The sequence below is a fragment of the Dama dama genome, chromosome 12 (genome assembly GCF_033118175.1).
Source record: "Dama dama isolate Ldn47 chromosome 12, ASM3311817v1, whole genome shotgun sequence".
Taxonomy (NCBI): Eukaryota; Metazoa; Chordata; class Mammalia; order Artiodactyla; family Cervidae; genus Dama; species Dama dama.
The window spans coordinates 87,338,631-87,364,939 of record NC_083692.1 but is presented as its reverse complement, the minus strand read 5'-3'; the positions used below and the strand labels follow the sequence as shown (position 1 = coordinate 87,364,939).

General features: G+C 52.6%; 2 protein-coding genes across 3 annotated transcripts in view; one reads left to right on the top strand and one right to left on the bottom strand.

The window, feature by feature from the left end:
* The window catches only part of SMAD3 (SMAD family member 3), a 126,597-nt gene extending 107,247 nt beyond the window's left edge, over nucleotides 1-19,350 (top strand). For both annotated transcript variants that reach the window (XM_061158002.1, XM_061158003.1), the window contains exons 6-9: nucleotides 7,426-7,638; nucleotides 9,805-9,942; nucleotides 12,339-12,483; nucleotides 14,928-19,350. In XM_061158002.1, the coding sequence (XP_061013985.1) occupies nucleotides 7,426-7,638; nucleotides 9,805-9,942; nucleotides 12,339-12,483; nucleotides 14,928-15,051 (620 nt within the window). In that variant the 3' untranslated portion in view covers nucleotides 15,052-19,350. The remainder of the gene's footprint in view (nucleotides 1-7,425; nucleotides 7,639-9,804; nucleotides 9,943-12,338; nucleotides 12,484-14,927) is intronic.
* Nucleotides 19,351-24,081: 4,731 nt separating this feature from the next.
* The window catches only part of AAGAB (alpha and gamma adaptin binding protein), a 73,115-nt gene continuing 70,887 nt past the window's right edge, over nucleotides 24,082-26,309 (bottom strand). The window contains exon 10 of the mRNA XM_061158001.1: nucleotides 24,082-25,821. Within this exon, the coding sequence (XP_061013984.1) occupies nucleotides 25,744-25,821 (78 nt within the window). The 3' untranslated portion in view covers nucleotides 24,082-25,743. The remainder of the gene's footprint in view (nucleotides 25,822-26,309) is intronic.

Below are 26,309 nucleotides of genomic sequence, written 5' to 3'. Positions count from 1 at the left end.
GTTAGCTGAATCTTTGTGACAACTAAATCAGGTGGTAGTGCTATAATTTTTCATTTTGTGGAGTAGGAAACCAAGGAACAGACTGGTTAACATACTTGTCCCATTCACACAGCTAGGAAATGGAGACCTCAGGCCTTGGGGACCCAGAGCTTGTGTCCCCACATGCAGCAGGACCCTGCCTTGCTCGGCCACTTGGACCAGCTCTCCCCTTTCTCAGCAGAACTCGGCTCAGGGAGGGAAGAAGTGTCAGATTGAGGGTCCTGGTGTCCCATGTCGTCCCTGGCGGGGACCCCTGCCTGCTCGCCCGTCTCTTCCTCACTCGGCCGTTTGCCGGCACTTCCTGCTCCGTCTCTGTATGCCAGCCCAGGTAGGGGAATTCCAAGAGGAGCCCCAGACCCTGATATCAAATGTTGTCCGCCTTGTTGGGATAAATAAGCAGGACTGTAAATAGCTTTTTATATAAAACAAGAGGTAGGTGCAGAGGAAATACCCTGAGGGCTTACAGGAGGGAATGGTGGCATTCCAGTGGGGACATCATGCAGGGTGGTCAGTATCTTCTCCGTATTTACGCATTCATTCGCCGAGTTCCTACTATGTACCGACGCTGGGGGTCCAGAGCTGAAGACCCTGAAACGTTCACTGTCTGGTGGAGTGGCTGGAGGTGTCTGTCACCAGTGATGTACTGCGCCCAGGGCCAAAGGAGCAGGCGCACATAGGACAGGGGAAGTGTATGTGCCGGGCGGGGCGGGGAGACCTCAGAGTTGTGAACCGTGTGCACTGGACCTTGAAGGACAGGTAGGATGCTGTGAGGAGGCAGAGAAGGAGGGCAGGGCACTGCCGATGGAAGCACTGGTGTGAACGGGCGGGCTGAGCTCTGGGGATGGCTGGCAGTGTGGTGGGTTGGCTTATGGGCGGCACGGTGGAGATGAGGCTGAGAGGGCTGGCAGGGCTGAGAAAAGAGCACGGAAGGCCACACTTACATAGCCCCACCTTGCCAACAGGATAAGGCAAGGTGGCAGGTTTTGAGTTTGGGGCGCTTATCTGATGGTGGCTTCATAATGATTAACCTGGCCACTATGTGGAATTTAAATTTTAGGAGACATTGCTAGGGCTACCACCCCTGCCCTGCCCCTCCCAAAAAAACCCACTTAGGAAGCTGTAGCACTGAAGGAGGCTGAGATGAACGCTTTAGAAAAAGGGTAGCGGAACGGGAGAAGGCATCTGAGAGCACCATGGGCCAGAATCAGCAGCATTTATTGACCAGCTTTAACTGGGAAGACTGGGAGGCTTCCATGTCACTGAGGCCAGACCCCAGGAGATGGGGGATGGGGTTTGGCGAGGAGGGTGACAGGGAGGTGCCTCTGCTCACCTGAGTCCAGGAAGCAGTGGGACGGTCAGGAGAGAGGCCGCGGCTGGAGGTGCAGCTTCAGAGCCATTAGCGTGTGTGATAGCCTTGCCCGTAGTGGGTCAGACACGTGGTATTATCTTTAGATGAGTTTGGAAAACCTGTCTCATGCTCACTCCTGGGGCCCCCAGGGCACTCGCAGCGTAAAGCCTCTGAGAGTCCTGCAGAAAGGAGGCCTGGCTGGTCCAGCGTTTCTCTCAGGGATCCGACCACTGTTGGAACACTTCTCTCTTAGGATCCCATGGACCATTCTATAGACCTCACTTGGGAAACACTGACAAAGGTTCGGCTGAAGTCCTGGGGGTGGACGGACGCCGTGGAGCGGGAGACCCAAGGATGGACTCGTGAGACGTGCCTCGGGAAGAGGCCTGGGGGTCAGGCGGAGGATGGGGCCCAACAGTCAGAGGGGAGAGAGATGCTGAGGGCAGGGGGTGGGCAGGTTCTGTGGAGATGCCAAGTGAGGGGTAAGGAGAGAGCTCCTCGGGGGTCAGGGGCATCATTTGGAGAGCAGGTGTGGGGAGGGGGCTGCAGTTCTCAGCAGTGGGCTGCAGGACAGATAAAAGGTGGTGGTGGGGGGGCACACAGCCACCACCTCTGCATTCCTCTTTCACGGCCGAATGTCCCAAACCGTAGGATGCTGACGGGCACATGGAGAGTTCTCCCGGAGACATCTGGGCATATCAGGACACCTCTTATTTCTTGTAAAGAAGTTATTATACAGAAAGAAAGCAGGCATAGGACATCTGGCTACTACTACATTTCTTTCCTGCTCCAGGCAAAAAATTGAGCCTCTGAGCCATTTGGGGTGCCTCATGGGGGAGCCCCAGGAGTGACTGAGAGCCAGCTCAGCCTCTGGCCAGCCGCAGGCTCTGGGGAGATCCCAGGGCTTTGTTGTGCAGGGAAGGGATGTGAGCAGGTGAGGTTCCTGTTATTACACATTGTGTTGGATGAATCACCTGGAATTTCCAAGGATTTAGGTCAAGTATTGGAGCAAACGCAGGGGGAGGAGAGGAGGAGGTGGAGAGAGATAACGAGCCAGATCCTGCCTGTGAGTAAGCTGTTCTTTGCTTTAGAGTGAGACATCTCTGGAGAGGCTTTGACTCGGGGAAGTGAGGGACCAGGGAGTGTCCAGGGGCAGGAATTGAGCTGGAGTTGAAGGAGGTGATGGTTTCCCAGAGGGCCCTGGACTGAAGCTGCCTTCTCCTGCTGGTGGCCAAGGTAGCAAAGAGACCCCTGGCCCCTCAAGAGAGGGCAGGGGGACCCCCTTACAGCCCAAACCCAATCGCAGGTGTCTTTTCCGAGGCCTCATTGAGCTCTCGTCTTCCACAGGCTCGGGGCACCACAGGCGGACGTCCTCATGGCAGGAAGTCAACCGCTGGCTGGACCGTCAGACTCCTGGGCGGCCATCCAGCTGAGACTTCTCTGTTGTTCTTGGTCTCGGTAGACTGGTCCTCGGTTGACAGAGCAGGGGTCCTTTCTGGGTAAAAGTGGGCTTGTGGCCTAATCCTTCGCGAGACCAGTTGGAATTGGTGCCTGGCTGCTGGGATGACTGGCCTGGGCCAGCAGGGACCTGACCTTTAGGTGGGCAGGCGGCTCAGACACCAGGGGCGAGAGAATGTTTTCACAGCCACCTGAGCTGGGCCTTGAGGGTCGTGTCCCAGCAGACGAGGGGGATGAGCAGCGCGGGCAGTGGAAGGCAGATGGGGCCTAGGGTGTGGGGTCTTCTTCCACAGGGCCCAGACGGAGGCGGGCACTGGCGCTCTGACCTCCAGCTCCGCCGCATCGGCGCGCCCGCTCCTCACCCCGCTCCCTGCTCTCGACGTATAGCGGAAAGCTAATTGCCCCGCTTGGGCCTCCCCCCTTTCCTTTCCCGGATTTGGATCTCTTGCACGTGTTTTTAATAGGCATCCCTTAATCCAAGTGTTGCCTTCTGGGTTTTATTCTGTTTTCTTTCCCTTAAACAAAACAGAAAGCCCATGCCAGCTTGGACTTGGGCTCAGAACCAGAGCCAGCCAGTGCGTTAGGCTGGCAGGGGGCCAGTGGAGAATTAAGTGCCCCCTGCCCCTCGAGGAATCTGGCCCTCACCGCAGCGGCGGGGGCTGGGCGGCGAGAGCGGCCGGAGCGGGAGGCTCCTGCGTCTGCAACACCTCTGCCACAGGAAGAGGGGTTAGCACAAACTCAGCAGTCTGCCTGGGAGCAGAGCCGTGTGGAGGGAAGGCCTTGGGCACGCGCCATCAGCTGCCACACCAGGTGTATGGAGTCCTTGGCCTGGGGAAGCGAAACCACTTTCCTTGGGGCAAGTCACCCTACCCTGTCTTCCCAGAGGAGCCTGTGAGCCACGTATGTTCAGAGTTTTTTCCCCCAGAAGCAGCCTTATGTAAAATTGCTTTTGCCTTTATTGGGACACTCTTGAATCCAGGGTGGGTTGAATGACTGTATTGACTGTTGTGGGGGAGAAGTGGCCCCACTGAAGAGTTCTTTTAAGATTTAGTGCCCAGGACAAGCTTTATTTTCCCTACAGAACTGGTAAGAATTTTCTTTTTGCCAACCAGAGCCAGGTTGCGTATCATGCTCCCTTTTTGCCTTGTCTGCTAGGAAGCTCAGAGCCAAGCTGAGTGCTCTTTTAGTAGCCATCTAATTTAATGGTTAGCCTGTTTATAGTCTTCTCTTTTCCAGGGTCCTGACTTGGTCTTGTTCTGAACCATGGTGTGGATAAGTCCTTTAGTAGGCAAAGAAATGAGGGCAGACATGCAGTTTAAAAATAAAGCACCATTCAAGGCAGAACCCCGGAGGCGGGGTGCGTACTCGGGTATGCAGCTCCTCTGGCGTAAGTGCCTGCAGGAAGCCCTGAGGGATGATGGGAGGGGAGAGGTGAAAGGCCAGGCTGACTGGCAGCTGTTTGCAGACCACAGTAAGTGCATGGCTGGGGTGCTGCTTCTGAACGTGGGTCAGGTCGTCCAGACAGCACTCTCTGAAATGGCAGCCTTCAGACTTGGCCTTGGCCTGACAGCTCCACTCCCCAAACTACCATCTGCTTAATTATGTGTCAGGCTGCTGCATCCTGTGTTTTCCACAACACTGTTTAGTGAGCGTCTGCGAGTTGCAGGGATGTTTAGATAAGGGCTCAGATCTGCTTGGGAGAGCCTCTGGGCGAGGACCCCAAGTCTCTCTCTGATTCTGAGACACCTCAAAGCCTACACATCACCAGAATGGTGTTCTGGCCCCATGTTACCCAGCGGGTGGCCTGCTGACTTCCCTTCTTTTGACAAGTGGGCTGAGTCAGTGTTCCTGGGAGCCTGGCTTACTGCCTTCTGCCTGGGCTAAGCCCAGGGGGTGTTGGACTTGGCTTTATCGTTCGAGGACAAGGACTCGGTTCTGTACTTGGCTAGGGAAGCCAAGGCCAGCCCAGATCAGTCATGGCTGCCTCTTCAGTGTGACCCGTGACCTTCACAGTCCGCTTCAGTGGCTTCCAGTACACTGCAGTCACTGTTCAGACTGGGCCACTGAGGCCAGAGAGGGACTTCATGTCCCTGAGGTTGTGCAGCAAAGTCAGCAGAGCCTGCCTCTGGGAAGTGGGGCCCGCAGCACTTCCCCAGTACCTTTTGGGTCTGACATGTTGCCGGGCCACTTTGAAGGCTTGGAGTGCACTTGGATTTCTTAGGTGGTGGTGGTTGTTTTTCTTAAGGTTTCCAAAGCAACATAGCTCACATTTTAGTGAGCACATTGTTTAGAATGTAACTTATCTCAGTGGAATGTCAAACATCAAGCAATGCCAGAGCCGGATGTGGCTGACAAGGCTCAGTCCAGCCTCCAGGGTACTGGCCGCGGGCTGTGGTCGCTCCTGCCCCCATCACACCCCCTTCGCCATTAAGTAGCCTGGACAGCCTACCTTCCCTCCTCTTCCCTTGCTCCACCCTGGCAGGAGAAGGAGGGGCAAGGACACTTTGCCCCCTTTGGTTGGAGGTCAGGCCAAGAACAGGATGTTCTCAAGTTTGAATAACTGAAATTATTCTAATTGCTGTTGACACCATTTATTGAGTGTCTGATGCATGCCCTGCTCTCCACTTGAATTCTCTCAGCCTATCCAAAAACAGCTCCGGGTGAGAAAGGAGATTCTCCACTCGGGTGGCCAGGGGGAGATGCAGACACTGAAACTCCGAGCTAAACTTCTTTGCTCACCAGCACACAGCTGGTCTGTGTCTGGCGTGAAGCTTGGGCTCGATGACCTGGTCAAACATTTAGGGAAGTGACTGTCATCTGGGGGCTATTTTGCCCCCTGGAAGACCTCTCTCAGTGTCTGAAGGCCCTTCTGACTGTCACAGCTGGGAGGGCGAGATGGATGTGGTCTGCTGGCCAAGGATGCCACACACATCCTGGAGCCCACAGAGCCCTCTCTCCCCAAACACAGAATTACCCGGCCCCAAACCTCAGTAGTGCTGAGGTGGAGAAACCTGACCTAGGTGTCCTGACCCTCCGGCTGACTCTCTTCCTGGGTGTGGCAAGGGCAGGCTTGTCACCTGCCTGCAGCTCCTCCTGCGTGTGCTGACCTTCTTTTCACCCTTAGATGGGGTCGTGGACGTTGACCCCGGAAGGAGGTCAGGGCCACGTTGCCTGGCAGGGAGACCTGGCCCCACCTGGAACTGCTTCTGGGTTTTTCTCTCCTGGGCTTTACACACTGTCAGTGGCCTGGGGAGCTGAGCAGAGGTTCTCGTGGGCTCTCGCTCTGGGAAGTTGCCTGGCGGGCAGTGAGCAGGGGTCTCGGGCCAGGGCTGAGACTTGGTCCAGTGAGCGCTCCTGGACTCTCTCACCAGCTCCCCAGAGACGCACCCTGAATGACCGTCTGTGTATATGTATGCATGTATTAGTAAGAGCCAGAGTGAGTGACCCGTGATGGAGTAGTGAGGGCAGCAAGCTCCCTGATTGTCCAGCACCTGGGATGCGAGGAGGCAGAGTGCCGGATGTGGTCCCGGGAGCAGTGCACAGCGGAAGGGGTGACTGGGGTGCGGAGGGGGCGGGAGGGGGTCATGTCAGAGGGCAGGCACTGGTGCAAATGAGGAGTGATGAGGGCCTGGCCCCTGGCCGGGAGGATGGACCCTGAGATGAGCGATGACGGAGAGACGGGCAGGAGGAGGGCACCTGGGCAGGTGTGGAGCCTGAAACAGCTGGAGGTGGCACGAGTCACAGGAAAGGCAATGTGGGGTCACGTAAGGGGAAGCCTCTATTTCCGGGGTGCCTACCTCTTCTGAGAGCCACCCCCTCACAGGATGGCAGTTTGCTCTAAGGTGCCCTTGACTGAGACACAGACTAGCAACTGGGATAAATTCAGAGTTTCTCTTGGGTGAGTGTGTGTGTCTCAGCCACCCCGATGGATGGCATCTGGATATGAATGGAGGATAGCTTCTGTAATCAATGGCAGGGACCCAGCTCACGCCGCAGACAGCATCCGATGCCTGTGTGGTTGCAACTGTGGAGCACGGATGGACACCCAGGGTCGCACCAGCCTCGTCATCTGGCCATTTCACAGGCCTGCACGCTGCCGCGAGATGGGCTAGGAGTTGGCCCATGATCAGGCAAAACCAGAAGCTGCAGGCCCTTTTAGCGGGGCAGAGATCAGCACAGGTTACTATGGGGACCTTGAAAGAAAGGCAGGTGGCGGGACCAGACTGCAGTGGACACTGCTGGCCTGTCTGGTGCTTCTGCCCAGGTATCTGTTGGTCCCAGGGCCTTTCAGATTTGGCCCAGCACCTCCTTGAAGACGGCTTTGACCTAAGGCCAGGCGGGGTAGGGCCTTTGTGAGCTCAGACTAAATGAACAGTGCTGAGGCTGGCGGAATGCGTCTCCCAACACCTGAGGGTTTTGCCCCACTAGATCCTGTGAGTTTTACACAGGAAAAGGGCGGGGAGGTTATAATGCCCTCCAGGAGGTGAGGAAACAGTCTTGCAGAGTATCCCGGGGACCCCATCCAGGAGCCCAGAGCCTGGGGACACTCCCTGACCCAGCAGCCTGGCCTGTCTCCGCAGACCTGCAGCCCGTCACCTACTGCGAGCCGGCCTTCTGGTGCTCCATCTCCTACTATGAGCTCAACCAGCGCGTCGGGGAGACATTCCACGCCTCGCAGCCGTCCATGACAGTGGACGGCTTCACCGACCCCTCCAACTCGGAGCGCTTCTGCCTGGGGCTGCTCTCCAACGTCAACCGGAACGCAGCCGTGGAGCTGACACGGAGGCATATCGGTAAGGGGCGGCCACGTTACCCACCCTGACACCCCAGCCCGCCCCCGCCCCCGCGGGAATCTGCCCGCCACCCTGTGCCGCCTCCCTTACCCACCCCTCAGGCTCTCTGTCACCTTGTTGAGGGTGTTTAGGGTAAGACAGGTAGAATCCGGGTTGCCTGATCCTCCCTCCTCAGACAGACCATCTCTGAAAATTTGAAAGCAGTCGAGGAAGACCCTTTGATTTCTTGAGAAAGGCAGCCGTGCCATTCTCTTAATAAAAATACCCTTAATATGGAGCGCAGACAGGTAGATAGTCTGTCTTGGAGGAGTGATCTTTCATTTGTTCATTTCATATATAATTGTCTTAGGAACTTAGAAAAAGTGAAGAGACGACAGGTATTGCCCACTCCAGGATTCTTGGGCCTCCCTCGTGGCTCAGCTGGTAAAGAATCCGCCTGCAACGCCGGAGACCTGGATGGGTTCGATCCCTGGGTTGGGAAGATCACCTAGAGAAGGGAAAGGCTATCCTCTCCAGAATTCTGGCCTGGAGAATTCCATGGACTATATAGTCTGTGGGGTTGCAAGGAGTCGGACATGACTGAGCGACTTCGACTTTTTTTCACTTTCATTGCCCGCGGCTGGGACAGCACCGCTGCTGACACTGTCTTCTGAGCCCCAGCCCATGGCGAAAGATCACCTAGTCTAGGGAAGGTGAAGCCGTGATATGTGGCCCTCGATTTGTTCAGAAAATTATCACGCTGAGGATGTTCACAACTTTGCGATCCAGAGTCACCTAGAAGGGTTGTAGAGATGGTGTAGAGAGGGTGGGTATTCTCAGACATTGTTCGGTGCATCCACGGTGGCCGAGGGACTCTAGAGCAAGATCAAGAGTTGAGCAGGGCAGCAGGGGTCAGGGCCCGTGCCAACCAGAGCACCTCTGCTCTTGCTTGTATCGTGGGCCTTCACAGAGGATCTCATGTGGAGAGACGGTTTTCCAGTTAAAAGCTGGGAAGCCACGGGCCTCCACCAGTGGCATCATTTTCCAGGTAATAACCTGACGCCCAGGGAGGGGCAGAGGGCACACAGCAAGTGTGTGACACAGTGGGTGACATAAGCCCCTGCCCCTCAGCCCGTACCCTTCCTAGACAGCCCCTCACTTGTTTTAGAAAGACCCGCAGTGGTATACACAGAGGTTTGTTTACTCACTTCATACTTCTGTATGTCTAAAAATAGGGTTTTAAAAGTTACCCAAACAAACATTTTTGTTCTTTGGATCTTGTCTTCCCACCTCCACCTCTGCCTCCTGCTCTTGACTGATGTAATACTGGGGTCCCCCGGGTCTGCTGGCACCCAGGGGTCTTCGAGATGCCAAGTCCTGCAGCACTGAGCCGGGCAGAGCAGGCGAGTGGGGTGGGGGATGGCTGTGGGAGGAGGTGGCAGGCCTGTAGCTGATCACCTGCTTTCCATCCCACTCCACGGCACGCCTGTGAAATCTGGCTCCATTTCCCGGCCCTCAGGGCTTCTCCCCCCCTGGAGTGGGAACAGAGACCTTCCAGGCAGAAGAGTACATCCCCTGGCCGAGCAGAGACTCATTGTTGGAGGGTTTATGTAACCGCTTGAATTGCAGGGCCAGTTTAAAAATAATTTCTGTCCATCTGGAGTGGATTTAAGAGATGAAGAAAAACTAAATGATATAAACCTATGGAATGGTTTAGAAAAATGCATTGAGAGGAGAAAGGTCCAGGGGGTGGCAATAATGAAGCCATTGCCTACAGTGAAGGGCTCCTGGGGTGTCTGCTGCCCGAGGAGCTCTCTGCAGGTTGACCACATGAGTTTCTGAATGTTGGAAGGGGAAGGGACCTAGTAGTAAGGTAGCAGCAACAGCTACTGCTCACCAGGCACCCACGAGGTAGGTATTATCATTATCCCCATCTTACAGATGAAGAAACTGAGGCTGCGTAACTTGGCTGAGGCCTGTGGCAGATCACTGGTGGTCTGCCTCCCTAGCTTTAGCAACCGCCCATCACTTCCTGGTGGGATTGGGCCTGGGCTCTGGGTCCCACTTGCCTGGTGATGCTGCTAGAGAACCAGTCACCTGGAACCTCCTGTGGAAGCTGCGGCTGGTGCCAGGACCACTGCGTGGGGGCCAGGGAGACCTGGTCCCGGCTAACCTGTGTCTCTCTAGGGCGGGGCGTGCGGCTGTACTACATCGGAGGGGAGGTCTTCGCAGAATGCCTCAGTGACAGCGCCATCTTCGTGCAGTCTCCCAACTGTAACCAGCGCTATGGCTGGCACCCGGCCACCGTCTGCAAGATTCCGCCAGGTACCACCACCTACACGCCCACCCCTTCCCTGTGGGCCTCTCCTCTGCGGCGCATGCCTGGGATGCCGGAAAGCTTTCTTCTTCCTGTTCTCTGCACTGGTGTTTGCACTGACAGTCTGGAGATGCTTCTCTTGGGTTTTCTCTGTGACTTGCTGTCTTACTGTGACCTCCTGGAACCTCCGCAGAGCAGACGCAGCATCTGACAGGTCTGCCTCTGATCTGTGGGTACCTGTTTCCTGCCTGTGTGCACAGATGCTGAGGCAGTATGCCTGTTTGCTTCCTTCTTTCCTTCCTCCCTTCCTTCCTACAGCCATGCTGGGAGCTGCAGGGGAATGGGAGGGTACAGGAAACCCTCCTGCTGCCCCCTCAGAGTGAACCCATCAGCTGCGCGTACAAGGCAAAGACCCAAATGTGCTTAATACAAGGGAGGGTAGTGCTAAGCACAAAGCAAGCAGCACAGGTCACATGCTGTTGGATCCAAGAGGAAAAGCATTTAACTGTTGGGATGGTTCAGAGAAGGCTTCATGGAGGATAAGGCGTTTGAGCTTGGAGGGAGCCATGGACCTGCATCAGCGTGGAAGGAGTAGGCACAGGGTGATGGGGGCAGGGACTGAGGGCATTCCAGGCAGAGGGGATGATATGGGCAAAGGCCTAGAGGTGAAGGAGGGCAAGGCACGTGTGAGCTGCACTCTGGCTGTGGTGGAGGCTGTTTAGACAGTTGGGGACGTGTTTAGAAAATAGGATGGGACCAGGCCATGGAAGGACATGAGATCACGTTTACTCAGGGGGACTGTTGAGGGTTTTCTGAGTAGGACTGTGTACTCCAGGCGGTGGCAGGCTCACCTCAGAGGGTGGTGTGGACAAGGCCAGCCCTGGGTAGAAGACCAGGCAAGAGGCTGATCTTACCTAGAATCTTGCATAGAAAGCAGAGGCAGAAAGCCCCCGAGGCCCCCTCCTCCCAGGACATGCAGCCGCAGAGCGTGGACTGTGCCTGGCAGGCAGAGAGTGTGTGGCTCAGCCCATTGCCTATGGCACGAGTGTGGCATGTCTTCCTGCCTGCCAAGTAGCAGATGATGGTGGTGCGGCGGGTCATGGGCAAGGTCAAGTGAAGAATGCAGTTTGAGATGCCGGTGGTGCTCTCTGTTCCCAGAACGTCGTGTGGTTGCCTTTACAGAGCACATGTCTGTCTTGGGGCTCACTGAGTCCTCTCCAGTTACTCTAGCTTTCCCGGCAGGGAGGCACGTTGAGATAAGCTCAGAGAGGTTAAGCCACCTGCACAGGACACAGAGCTAGTCAGCGGGTGAGCCAGGATGAGCCTGGGACCGTGTGCTCGTCTGCTGCTCGCTGGGCAGGGGCGGGAGCCCACCGTGGGCCCTGCTTCGCCTCCTGTCCCCGCAGAGAAGACGAGGAGAGGAAGCCCAGCTGCACTTTTGGCTTTCTGCCCACCCCTTGGCCCTCCCAGCCTCTCTGGTTCGGGCAGAGCTGGCTGTGGCTGGCTGTTAGTTCTTGGAATGTCGGAGCTGGGGGCTCCTGAGGCCAGCCTCTCCCTTCACAAGGGAGATATGGGCTTAGAAGAGAAAGGGACCAGCCCAGAGTCACACAGCCAGCCGGGGGGCCCAGTCGGGGCTGGCCCGCTAGTGAGTGTCGCCTCAGCTCACCTTTGGGGCATTTCCGGAACATGCTTTTGTCTTTTATTTTTCCGGTTGACACATTCCTGGCACTTGGGCTGTAGGACTTCAAACAGGAGATTTATTGTACACTTCACATGTGCCTGTCTCTGGTTGTACTGCTGGGAAAGTTGGGCACACACCTTCCCTTTCCTGTGAACATCACCCGAACCCAGCCTTGTGCTCAGATCTCTCACTGCCCTCAGTCCCAACGGAGGTGGATTCATCGGAGAACCTGGGTGGAAGGTGCCCAGGACCCTCTGCTGAGCTTCCTGTTGGAATGGCAGGCTGGGCAGCCTCTCAGCTGCCCTCTCTGGCACCCCCTCCATCGAAGGGCATTGGCTTCTGTTCCCCAGGCGGCCGACCATGCCCCACGCCGAGGGGGCATTTGGGCCACAGCCCTGTCTCTCTGTTCCTTGGAGTCCTGCCTGGCCCCTTCACCCAGGGCAGAGCCCCCAAGCTGACTGTCTCCCTCAGTCTTCCCCCCGCTCTGGGGACCAGGCTCGCGCACCCTGCTACGGCTGTGTCGGCTGCACCTCCCTATTGAAGTGGCGGTGGCTTCAGAGTGGAGACCATGCGGGCTGCCCCCCGCAGGCGGCTGAGCGTGGAGTCTGTGGCTAATGCAGAAACGCTGGTCTGGGTGACCTGGGCAGTGGCTTTAACCAGGCGGGGAGCTCGGGACAAGGCCAGCCTTCGTCCCCGTGAGCTCTGCGTCTGTCCTGTTTGCAGGATGCAACCTGAAGATCTTCAACAACCAGGAGTTCGCTGCCCTCTTAGCTCAGTCTGTCAACCAGGGCTTCGAGGCCGTGTACCAGCTGACCCGCATGTGCACCATTCGCATGAGCTTCGTCAAAGGCTGGGGAGCCGAGTACAGGTGGGTGCTGGCGTGCCTGTCCTGGGGACGCGGAGACTGCAGCTGACTCAGAACAGCTGAGCAGGGGTCCTCAGAGATAAGCCAGGCTGGCCCTCTCCGCCAAGAGCAGACAGGGACCAGGGATCAGAGCGGGGCCGAGTCCCATCAGACGAGGAAGAGCTGAGCGGTGCTTGCCCAGCGTTTCAGCTTCTCAGACACTGGAAGCATCTCATCCTCACAACGCTGGGTGGGGATGCTGGTGTCATCCCCCTCGTACAGGTGAGGGAGCGAAGGCCCAGGGAGGGAAACCGACGTGCCTGGAGTCGCACCATTGGTGGAAACGCCGAGCCTACAACTGTGCCCTCTTGGCGTCCTCCTGGTTTGTTTTGGGCAGATGATTTCAGTCCAACCCTCTTCAAGGAGTTAAGTCTCCCTCTCAGTGTTCCTCCCCTCCTCTGTGGCTCCTTCTCTGACCTGGTAACCCTGAGGACCTAGGATATTAAAACTGAGAAAGCAGGGAAGGGAGGAGAAGCCAGCGGTCAAGGGAACAATATTTACTGGCTCAGAAATGATTTTCTTTCAGCATTTCACATACTGGTTTAAATGCTGCACTGGTCAGGGGTGTCCTTGGTCTGCTCTCTCGAAGCTCTCAGACCACTCGGGTGTGGGCCTGGAGATGCCCATTCCTTTCCTTTCCACACCTGCGCAGGAGCTGCCCCGAGAGGCAGGTCTGTGTGCCCAGCCCCCGCTCCACGGCAGATGCAGAGGTACCCACACGTCAGCCCGAGCCAGCACCTCGCAAGTTATTCCCCCCTTCTCTTCATTTTTCCAGATGTTTGGAATCCATTTTGTTTTGCAGTCATTCTGCACCCGGGCCAAACCCATTTCAGTATTGGCTCTGGGCCACCATTTATAATGAAATCCAGATGAGCGTGACTTATGGAAAGTCAGATTCTCATTAGAGGATTTCGGTCTGTAAAATCCTCGTCTGTCATTTACCGTATCTTAGCTGCTGTTCTCCGTGTCTGCCCCACAGTGCTGGGGAACAGAGCCCTTGGTCTGTGGGGTCCCTCTCAAATCCGGGAGGTGTGAACAATTGGGCGGTCTGAGTGGTCAGCCTTCAGGAGAACTTACAGCCCACTGATAACAGCCTGACATTAGCCCAGGCCCATGGGCCCGGTCCGAGGGACATTTTAGCTCACCTCTTAGCCTTGGCTGGAATCATTTAGGCAACACGAAAGGTTAGAAAACTAGTCTTGTTTTTTTGTTGGGGAAGGGAAATATTTGAAGATGGACCCAGTGGGAAAGGGCCAGAGGGAGATCCGTGTATCCCTCTGAACACTCAGACTGCCGTCTTGAGGGTCGCACGCAGGCACCTGGGTCAGGCAGGCGCCCTGGGGCCGAGTTTGCACGCCCGTTTCTAACCTTCCGCTCAGACGATGCTCAGGCCAGGCGAGGAGGGTGGCGCCCTGGGGTTGGCGGCTCTCAACCTGGCACGGCACGCGGCCCTCCAGCTTCAAGTGCTTGGGGCAGAGGCCCTTTGCTGGCCAGAGCCTTTCCCTGGGGCCACTGTGTCACCGCGTGGGACACGCCGCCAGCACACCCAGTCCTGCGCGGCCCGCGTCACCGCCACCTGGCAGCGCTGAGCAGCAGCCTGACCGGCGGTGCGGCCCCTTCCCAGAACAGTCTCGCCCTCCTCTGCCTCCTGGGCCAAGGAGAGTAAGGTTTCATCCCTTCCTGTGAGGTGGCCGAGAGCCGGGCCTGGGGCCCGGGCCTCTCACCTCCAGCTGGCACCCGCGCCTCCGGCCTCAGCAGATAGCCTTTTGCTCAGCGGAGGCCTTTGGGAGCTCGCCTGCGAGCTGCGTCATCAACCAGCCTGAATTTAGACAGAGGGCTTTGGGGAAAAGAAACGTGTGGTGTGCCTTAGTTTTTTCCAGTAATTGTTCCATGGCTCGCTCTGCTCGTAAGATTTTCCAAAATAAGGCCATAGATGGGAATTATATCAGCACATTGGGGACTGACGGCATGTGGACTCTGTCGGCGCTTTGTAAAAAAACACCCCTCAACCAGACAGACACCCGTCATCGTGGCCTGCCAGGGCTGGAGGCAGGGGAGCTGTGGGTGCCCACTTACGACAGGGGGCCGGGGAGACCTTCGCTCTGACTGGAGTTTCTCCATCAGGGGCCCGTCACGGCAACTGGTGGGCCTCTGGGGCACCCTGGAATTTGCCTTACATGTTTCTCTTTAAGGGGGCCGCCACCTTTCCCTTCCTGCTTGGAGTCTGGCAGGCAGTTCCAGCAAGCTGGTGGCACCTTCTCCAGGACAGGGTCTGGCAGGGCAGGCTGTATCTCTGGCTCTGGGAAGAAGACTGTCACCAGATCAGGAGAGGCCACTCTGATGCATCTGTGTGTGCTACTGGATATTCTAAATGTCCCCCACCCACCCTTTTCTCAAATGTCTTGCAGGAGACAGACTGTGACCAGCACCCCCTGCTGGATTGAGCTGCACCTGAATGGACCTTTGCAGTGGCTTGACAAGGTCCTCACCCAGATGGGCTCCCCCAGCATCCGCTGCTCCAGCGTGTCTTAGGGACACTGCAAGTGAAGGGGGAGGGGAGGGAGGGTGGAATTGGGGAAGAGGGCCATGTAGGAGGTGGAGAAATCAGAACTCAACTCACTGGTGTCAAAGAAGAAATTTTTCTCCCTCAACCAAAGTGGCATCAGCCTGTTTTCCAAAACACGAAAGCAAACCCAGAGGTGGATTTCTATGAACAGCTGTGTCTGCTGAACACATTGGCTCTTCGGCCCCGGTCTGAAGGGTAAGAAATGGCTTCTGCTCTGGTGGCGTGAGCAAACAGGTAGTGTTTTACCACCTGCCCCTCCCCTGGTCCCCTTCTTTCTTAAAGAGACAGCAAACTGAGATGTCACTGCCCAACAGGAATTGGCCCCCTGGTTAGGACTGGAGTGTGGACTTCGCCTTGGGTGCTCTGGGCTGGGAGAAGCCTGCAGGGGTCTGAGCACACCCCGGGCCTAGCCCTCCCCTTCCACCGAGTATTCCCAAACCCCGGCAGGAGCAGACCCTGTACCTGAGCGCTGAATTGACTTGGGGCAGGGAAGGGGCTCGTCGGTCTCCACCTGTCTGAGCCTCCTGATTGTGTTCAGAATCGAGCATGTAGGGACCGGTGGGAAGAGGTGGTAAGACACCTCTTCTTTAAAAATGACCTTAAATGTGCCCTCATTTCCAGCAGTTGGCAGGATCTGTTGTCAGCGCATATGCGACATACAGTTTGTATCATCATGTTAATCTCAAGAGAGATCCGAATTACGGGAAGTGTTCCCAGGAGGTAGCTGTCTGTGAGGTGTGCGAGGGTCTCCAGTCACCTGTAAGAGCTTGCTCCGCTTTCTCATGCATTTGGCTATATTGGTTGGTATAGTCAGTTGTGTTAATTAAATGACCTTCATCGTATGTTCTTTTAAACATTTGAGTTAAAAACAAACAAACAAAAAAAAACACCCTGGTTTGCACACTGACTGGGAAACCAGAGTGGGATCCAGCAACTTCTCTCCCAAAGTGAAACCTTCTCCAGGTTTTGTTAAGAAGATACCTGCCAGTACTTTGGGAAGCTGAAATTGACAGAAGCAAATTCACCAAGAGGGAAAGATTTCAGGCCTACAAAGACAAATAAAAGGGCTATTAAAAGAAATTATTTTTACACCTTTGAAAACTGCAGAATTGGTGCAAAGAGGTCTGTCATCTTTCCCCTGAGGTATGAGATTAACTAGCTCATGGCAGAGGACCGTCAGTGACAACTCTAGCAGTTAGAATGTATAATAAGTATTGCTCCCAGTGGCAATTAGTGAGGAAACTACTATAGATTATTTCAACTGGAAAAAAAAAAGAGCCCTCTTATACTGACCTTTTGCAGAATACAGCAGATGGAATTGTCACTTGCAATTGGTACTTTATTCTTTGCTGCTGTTTTTTGTATGAAATGACTTATCCCATATTTTTGCATGGTTTTCTACCAGGAAAAATGAAGGGATTTCCTATGGAAGTCCTGTATTATTCCAGGTGAAGGGAAGAAAGTGTGTACTTTTGGCAGGTATAAACCTCAAATGTGATGACATTTATGATGCTGTGTGGAGACGCTGGTGCTTCCTGGTGCCTTGCTCATAGGACCCTAGGCCTCGGAAGCTCCAGCCCTGAAGTCCAGGTAGGAGGGCTGCTCACCACGCCTCCAGAGGACACAGGAGCAGACAGGAGTGCCTTGCCAGACCTGGACTAGTCTTTGCACAGGGCTGTTGTCAGAATCCAGAGACACCACGTAGCCCCGCACTCCACCTGCGGCCAGATGCTGTGGGTCTGAAGTTTCTGCCTGGTGTGAAATGATCGTGGACTGCCTCTTACAGATACAAGAAATCGTCTGAACCTCCTGGATGTGTGTTTCTGCTCCCGGTCAGGTCTGAGATTGGTGGTATGGCTTCTAACTTCAGTTTGGCCTCGGCTGGAGTGTCGCAATGCCTCCACTAAAAGCCACGGGCAGCAGTCTCCAGGGGCCTGTGATCTCCCTCCTGTGAGCTCTTCCTACGGCACACAGCTGTCCTCCAGGTACTTGGGCGCTGGCTTCAGGTACAGCCCAATTTGGGTGATCCGGTTGGTCACGTCTGGCTGCATTTGGATGGCGTCTTAGAACCCACAATGCTGAAAGCTAAAGAATTCTTCTAGGAGGCGTGGAGTTTTAATTTTGTGTTTTTTCCCAAAAGCTACTTACTTGGCCTTTTTTCTTTATAACTAGACTGCTGCAGGAGGATGGGTGAGGAAAAAGTGGGGAAGACCACGTTCAGCACCCTTCAGAAGAAAATTTGGTTGTACCTAGAGGTTAGGATCTGGTTTCATTCCCATCATAGAGGCTGCGTAAGTGGCTTTGAGGCATGTGTAATATTAGTGTCCTACAAGTCGTAAAAAATAGTTTTAAAACCCTATTGCATAAAGGCATTTATACATTGAAAGACAGGACAGGTGAAGGGGCAGGAGGAGGGCAGTTCCCGGGGGTGATGGCAGCTGCTGGAGAGTGCTTTTGGTGTCATTGTCCAGGCTGCAGGACATGCCCTGTTCCCCTGCCCCGGGCTCCCCGCCAGGCCACCTTCACCTTGCGGCTTGTGCCGATGCTGACCCGGGTGTAGCTATAGCGCAGGGGCCCTAGATCCTGGCCTCGGCACCTCCCCTGGGAGCCAACTTCTGTTCCCTTTCCTCTCCTCCCACACCCTCCCCGCTCCTAACTTTATTTAGTACTGGGAGCCTTCCAGCGCAAGTAGGTAGCCGCCCCGGCAGTTCGGGTTACAGGCCTGTGCTGGCACGTCATCTCCGCTGGCCACCTTCCTGGCAGGCTGCAGACCTGACATTTTGAGACAAGCCCAGAGTCAGGAGCGGGGACTTTGACTCTTAGGAGGAACAGACATGAGGGCAAGGCTGCTGGCAGACTTTTCCATTGTCCTTATGTTGTCTGTGCTGTATTTTTTTTTAATTGTCCGTGGTGATTATTTTTTTAAATCATTGTTAACGTATTGGAATGCGCTGTAGCACATATCTTGTGCTTCAGTTTGTTTTTCTCCATCTCCCTCTGGCTTCCTGGAGTTTGGACATATTCCAGGGCTAAATGCTTTTACTCAAACCGCAGAAAAAGGTTTTCTTGAAGTAATGTGTGCATGTCATGCATGCATGCGAGTCATTTGGGGAGAAGGCAGAGATCTGATTTCATTTGCAGCCCCAAGCTGCCATTTCTGAGGCTCTGAGGACCTCTGGGGGCCAGAGCTCCCATTAGGCCACTCTCTGCAGTCTGTAAATGAAGGGAGGGACAGGAATTGGCATGCTGCTCCTAGGACTGTTTATGAAGGGGGTTACCAGTAGCGAGAGGGCGCATGTTTGGTTCTGAACCCTGTATCTCACTGTGTGACTTCAAGTGGCAGAGTTGGGAGTTTTCTCCCTAATCTACATCTTTGCTAGAAGACCTCAACATAGTCAAGTTGTGCCACTTTGGTGTGGTGTAGATGTTCCCTTCTAGAACCTTCCTTCAAGTAACAGTCTTTGAGGAGTATCAGCCGCTTCTCAAGTGGGTAGGAAAGCAGAAAATGTATGGATCAAAACTGAAGAGGCATCTCTGATGGGAGAGTGGGGAGATGACTTGCTATACAAGCAACCTTTCAGAAACACGGCTATCACAAAGAAAAACTCATGTATTGTGTAAACTGGATTGAGAAATTCTCTCAAGTGATCCTGTAATTTTTTTTTTTTATGCTGAAGTAATGTACACTCGAGCATTCTGGTGTTTTTATATTTATGTAATAATTTCTTAAAACCAAGACAGATAACTATTTAATTTTTGGAAGAAAGTTGGAAACGGCTCTCCTCCCGAGGACAGTGGCTTGGGAAGAGACGGGGTACAGCTCGCTCCAGACACTGGTGGAGGGCGCAGTGGCTCTGGGCTTGGCCCCCAGAGGCAAACGCGGGCCCGTCCACAGGGGCCTCTGAACCCAGCCCCTCTCCATTCCTAGGGGCGAGAACTGTACAGAGGGCTGGAGCCACCTCCCCCCAAGAAGCCTTCATTCACCTTCAGTGCTGCTGTTGCAACTAGGCTGTCCTGGGCGGGACTCCTGCTTGGGTGGGGAAGAGAACGGAGGACGCTGATTACCTTCCTTTCTCAGCCAGCCTGACCTTTTAATACCTTTGTAAAAAGCATGTATGTATTTATAGTGTTTTAGATTTTTCTAACTTTTGTATCTTAAGAGCTGAGCACCTGTTTAAGCATTGTACCCCTATTGTTAAATGTGTCCCTCTCTCCTCTCTTCCTCCTGTAAGTGCCCTTCTAATAAAACTTTTCATTGAAAAGCAGCCAGGCTGGAAGTGCGCACTCCTTCTGGCTGCCATGTCTGGGTGGAGAGTTTAAAGGGCCTGGGGCCTTCAGAGAAAAGTGCCTCTGAGCCCAGGTGTGCCAGGCCCCGTTCTGCCGCGGCCCTCATTCATCCCCGAGGGCAGCGTGCGGGTGCCAGCCAGTCCTGCAGCGGGTGCGGGGGCTTCCGGCTCAGGCACGTCTCCCAGCCGTGCTGTCTCCAGGCTGTCAGTCTGTGTTCACTTCCGCTGTATTTGAAAGCCTCCAGCCAGTGACTGGAGGTCACCAGATTAGTCTCACCACAGGCACGGAGCTAAGTTTTAAACTCCTAAAGAAGTACGTTTCTGCAACTTTCCAGCTCTGATGACTTAGCTCCTGTGGAAATTCATTTTAAATTTCAAACCAAGGAGAGGGACTTCAAAATCGCTCCCCTGGCTGAGTCATACATTGACCTAAGATGATGTGGATTAAGAAAAAGGATGATTAGAATGAGTAAACCATTTGGGGAAGGTGGAAGGGGGCTGGACTCATTCTCCAGCTGGGTCATTTCCTTCTAAGGACGTCACCAGAGTCCGAGTACTTGCTATACCAGGAGGGAGGCGGACTTCACAGGAACAGCACCTGTGAGTCTGTAGGTTTGCCCTCCATGAATGACATCACATTCCTACCTTCATTGTTATCTGGCCAGTTCCAGCCTCCTGCCAGTAAACAACTTTCTTCAGGTTTTATCTAGTCGATTTCTCAGCAAATGACTCTCAGATCCATTCCTCTAACCAGCCTGTCCCTGAGCTCCACAACTTTAACTCCAGCCGCCCGTTAAACATGAGCCGGACAACACCCCAATTGAATCACCTTCCACCTTACCCAAGCAAACTCCCTTTCCTGAGCAAACTTCCTTTCCTGACTCCCCGTGTTTATTGGAGCCTCACCTCCAGGCCTCCTCCCCACACCCAAGTCCTGAGGGTTTCTGTTCCTTGCTCCCCACATACCTCTGCAGCCACCCCTGTGGACCAAACCTCCCTTTTGGAAAGGCCCTGAGGGTTCAGGTTCCCCTGGACGCTCTTGCACAATCTCTTCTCAGGCCTGCACCGCCCCCCCTCCCCCACTTCCATGGTGGTGTACCCAGACCACGGTAGGTACCCTGGATATTCCTCCCTCACAGAGCTCACCTATCCATGTGATTTCAAGCCACATATATGTTCAAGACTCCCAGATCAGTACTTTTAGCCCAGACATCAACCCCAAGCTTCAGACTCACATCCCACAGCCTGCTGGCTACTGGTATATGGAAGTGCCACCAGTACCTCAAGGTGTTTGTCACTCAGTCGTGTCCGGCTCTTTGTGGCCCCATGGACTGCAGCCAGCCAGGCTCCTCTGTCCGTGGGTCACCAGGCAAGAATACTGGAGTGGGTTGCCTTTCTCTTCTCCAGGGGATCTTCCTGATCCAGGTATCAAACCCTTGACTCTCACATCTCCTAAACTGGCAGGTGGGTTGTGTACCATTAGTGACACCTGGGAAGTCCTACTGTCCTATACAAGTCCTTATACATGGTTGAAGGAATACCACCCAAAGTTCTGATTACCTTTCATCAGTTATTCCAGTACTCTCCTAATCTGTCACCCTTTAGTCCAGGGATGGCAAATACAGGGCAAAATCGCCAGCACTTGCTATTTCTCTATCCATGCAAAGCACTCATCACAGTGCTAAGTCCATTCTCAGCTTCAGAATCCTCAACAGAGCTTTCTAGGCAGACTGGTAATCAACTGGCGTTGGCTAGCACTGCTGCCAGATAGTCTTGGAATTACAGTTACATGTCTTTTCTGCCCTAAACCCGTTCGTTCCCTGGTGATCTCCTGAGTAGGCACACAGCAGTACTCCAAGGTTCTCACATCCCTTCATCATCATCTACCACCCCTTCTCTAGCTGTACCACAGGGGTTTCCCCAACATCACCCCTTGCTTCTCTCTATACCTTTATTCATGCTGCAGCTTCCGCTGAGAATTCTGCAACCTCACCCACATATCTACCCCGATTCTTAGCCCAATAGCTCAGTTCAGGCTTCCTCAGAATCAACAGGTCTCAAAGTGCAGCCCCTGGCCAGCAGCATCAGTGTCATCTGGGATGTTAGACACCCCCATTCCCAGGTCCCACCCCAGACCTACTGAATCAGAAATCCTGGAGTGGGGCCCTCCAGGTGATTCTGACGTGGGCTCAAGACAGACTCGCCGCTCGAAGGTATACACTATGCTCTTCCCACCCCGCTGGGCACTCTCCCCACAGCAGTCAAGGCTGGGCACAGCGCACGTCACGTTCTGCCCAGTGTTCGACCTTTTGTGGCCTCAATTCGCTCGCCCCGTCTCCCTCCTGAGTCAGACGACGAGCTGTCAGAGGAGAGCCCAGATCCTTACCGATGTCTGTAGCCTCGGCCATGGCCAGAGCAGTCTTGGCACCAAGCAGGGTCCCAGGCAGTGCTGGCTGCACTGAGGCCTCGTTTCGGTTCTCACCAGGATAAAGGAACAGGTTCTAGTTGCTCGTCCTTAAAGTCAGGTCTGAGGCCTTCTAAAACCATCAATGACTTCCTGAGACTTTCCTGGAGCAACAGGATTGATGCAGACCATGTCTTGGGGCTTCAGAAGAAGAAACTCATCTCTCCTAAATTATGCTGCTGTTCCCACAAAGTTCCTACCTCAAGCCTCATTCAGCCCACACTTAGGACCATCAAAGCCACCTGGTCAATGAAAGAAAGAGAGGCAGGGGTAGGCCACGTGCTTCACAGGAGAGAACCTGGGAGGCTTTCTGTGACCCAGGTATTCCTCCCAGATTTGCAGCTGTGAGGCTCAACTATTTAAGCCTATCAACACACACACAATGAAAAAGGACCTCAGAGGAAAAAGAAATCTTTTTCTTCCCAAGCCTGTTTTCCAAAGATGCAGTTAGTTATAACCATTAGGTCCAGTTTTTGAATCAATACTTTTCCAACAGGAAACACAGTAGAATAGCACTTATTTAAGAACCAGACCAGTTCTCATCAGTGTTCCAACAAAAAGATCACACTGTTGCTATTACCTCTTTTCAATTCTTCATTGTGCAAATCAGAGAGACACCTCAGAATCACGACAGATACTTCCTATATTAGAAGAACTATTACACACACTTAAACCCTGAATAAAGACACCCAGATTAAGAGCAAGACTGGTGATGTTAATAACAGGCATAAAATATAACTTAGAATATTTCTAAGACCCCTTCTGCAAGAGCTCACATTCCAAAGGTCCAAGGATAAATCACTAATCTAAACCCCAAGTGGAATCTAAATCAAACTAGAACAAAAAAAAAAAAAAAAAAACTAGAACTTTGCCCTGCACGGTCAGCATGATGCTTTCAGAAACACACAAATTATGGGCAAGTTAATTGTTTTTAAACCAATCCTGCACTAAGGGATGCAGGATTACACCTGACCTGATTTTTCACATTTTCTCTGGCTACAGTCCTCTATAAGATGGGTATTTAACGATAGAAGGCTGTAGCTAAATTGTCTCCTCTGTTTTAAAAGTTTTTTTTGGGGGGGAGGGGGTATGAAGGGTGACTCTTAACTCATCCAGCATTCCCTGGCACTGTCTCCATCAATCAGAACGTTCAATGAATCAAACTTCTGACCACACTGGACAGATGTTGGCTAAATTTAGCTTTGCATCAGCAAACACTCCGGCTCAGAATAGCTCAGGGAGCTCTCATCTTACCCTTAGACAGTGATTCTTCTAAGACTGTTTTTCCACGGCAGGCCAAGGCAGGCCAAGGGGCACGCCACGTGCTCTCTTAACGACCATTGTTAAGAGACTGGCCCAAGGTAGAGAGAACCTGATGGGCCACAGCAAAACCATTTATCCCCAGTTCTCCACGGCGGGAACACGAAGTTAGCTGTAGATCACATTTCCCATGTTACAAGCAGTTTGCAGTAATGGCCTGACATGCTCTATGGTCCTTGAACCACATCCCATATTACTCAGCCATCTAAGTCTAGCTTCCCTGAATCTCCTGCTTCTCTGAACTAGATGTGGCCAAGTTCTATAAATAGACAGCAAGCAGACGTGGTTCTGTCAATCTTCTCATATTCTGGCAGGATAACATACTTTAAAATTATAAAAATATCTATGTCTTCATCACTCTAAAGTTATTACATAATATATGATTTTCTCAGGAAAAAAAAGTTTATTATTGTCTCTCCCTACCTCCCAACACTCACAGACCTTAAAACTTTGCAATCATAGCCATCAAAATATCAAATGAAAATCCAAACCAAACCTAAGGGCCCAGTTTGTGCCAGATGCTGTGTTACACAAATAGAAAAATGTTTAAGGGGGAAAAAAGCCGAGGCTCTTGTTTTAAATCCCAGATGGACAGTTCATAATAACTTGTGGTGGCATGTACATAGGTCACTTTGGAGAGTCTGCAATTTCTATTGCACTATTAGCTCATGATCATGCTTCTTAAAAGGGCCTTTAGTAGTTACTACTGTACACTTTAATCTCACATGTCACCCAGAAGGGGCCAATACCCCTAGATAGCTGAGACCTTGAAAACATAATATTATACACATGAATGGTAGATTTAAAACAGTGAGTTTGACAAACAGATTATTGCTATTTATGCCTAATCCAAAGAAGGAAGGCTCCCCCTGCCCCCACCCACATCCTCTACTAAAAAACAACAAAATCACAAAAATACACATAAGCAGGGTTTACAAATAAATCACATTTTAATCACCTGGCTTTGTTTAAGCCACAAGATCAAGTTCACAGCTTTTTATAGTCTGTTTTCCCAAACCATGTGACCTAAAGTGTTCTCTGAAACCTTTCAGATTTTAAGAAAAACTTGTTCCACCTTTCATTTTGCAACCCCAGAGCTGACTTTCCTTACATTCCCCCTCAATGGCCAATGCAGTCACCTCAAAGAAACAGTGCTGGAATGATGGTAAACTACAGTCTCAAAGACCCTCAGAATAGTTAAAGAAAAAGAAAAAAGTTATCAAGGAAGACAGCCGCCAATGTTCCCTCGAATGGCTCTCCCTCAACACCCCACTCGCTGAAACCTTCCGTCCTGTGGCCGCTCTGGCCAGGACCCTGGAGCATTCCGTTCCTTCTGCCATCTGTAGCAGGTTCTGCAGTGCTGAAAAGGTGTTGCACAGACAGGTCTGAAATTTGTTTCTGCTGGTGACCTATGGGGTTCACACCCACACCAGGCCAGTAGCAGGTCTCAGCCCATGTGCCAAGACAGCTGGGAGCCACGGCAGGCTGAAGGCTCATGACGTGCATTACGCAGTCCCTAAACAAACAGAAATAAGGGTTTCATTTCTGCATTTCCCACTCTTCTGGGAACTTCCCCCTTGGAGATCAGTGTCCCTGCAGCCCAACTCCTCAGCCCTGGAAGTAACACAGGTACTGAGGGATTCACTGCCTAGTGTTCTGCATGCCTTCCCACCAAGTCCCACTTAAGTGTTCCTTTCTGGCAGTGATCTCTGGCGTTCAGAGAGAGAAGAGGAAACTCCCCTTGTTCTGAGGGTATTAACTGTGACAACACATCTCTGCCATCTCAAGTAGCAAACTCTAAGAAAGAAAAGTTTCTACATGGTCATACTAATGCAAAATTCTCAGGCTAGGATCATACTGATTCAATGGCCTATACAGGGAATTCCGTAAGTTTCTCTTACCCATGCCCCACCCCCACCCCTGCCCACAACTTGGTAGAGAAGGGTTTATTTTTATCCCCACCAGAGTAGAAAACCTTTGCATCATTTATTATAGTCTAAAAATTCACACTGGTTTCTCAATACTTTCTACCAAGAGGTCAGATTACTGTATTTCAAATGAAATGCCCAGATGCTTTTTAAGCTAGAGACTAACCCGAGGGCCAGTGGCTGACCCATAATCTGTACTACATCACAGATTAAACCTGCAGTTTTTTCCTTTCGTGCCACCAAAAGCATCAAACCTCCAGCAGCAAGCTCCTTCAAAGAGAAAACCAGAAAACTCCTGATCTGCAGGGATCAACATGAACACAGGGAATGCTCCTCAAAAGACTGACCAGGAAAGCTGGGTGGTGGTTTTTCTTCTTTAACTAGGGCAAATCACACAGGCCTTTGAGGCTTACCCCACTCCCGTTCCTAGAACAAAAAAAAATGTTATTTGAAAATTTCTCACTCCCTTACAATATACTGAGGGAGAAGAGATTTCTGCTTTACCCTCTACTAAAAACTAAAATTAACGGGACCCTGTAAACAAGTCAGGCAGCCAACATGATGCTGGTAAGCTCAGCAAAAGATGACTGGGTTGAAGAGAGAAGAATCTCAGGGAGAGAGCGCTAGGGTCTTAGTTAGGCCAGCCCTAGCATGAATGGTTTAGTGCTCTTCATCAGATGAAAGGCCTTCAATTTCATCTCTGTCTCCCCCAATTGCCATCCAGAAGGCTTTGGCCACCTGTGGAGAGAAGCAAGCAACAGATTTTAGGGAACACCTAAACTTCAGCTCATTTCATGTCACACACAGAACTGATTAAGACTTAAAATTCTACACCGTGCCCTTCAGTGCTCTGGCAACATCTATCAAACCCCCTGAGCACCCTGATCCACGACTTCTATTCCTAGACTTTATACTGAGGATATAATCAGAACTGTATACATAGGAGACGTATAGGGATATGAACTTCACTACGAAAAAAAAGGCACATGACTGAAATGTGCAAAGAGGAAGTGGATAAGTAAGTTATGACACAGTCATACAGTGGGATACCATAAACCATATACATTTCTGGCCAGGAACATGTGTTGGTAATAACCAAACCAACCCAAACAAAATAACTCAAGAGTTTTCCAGCCTAACAGCTAGGAAGGCAAACATTCTGAGCTTCAGTGTTCCACGTCACTCAACATACATTGGAAAATCCTGGCCTGATGGCAGCAACTCAA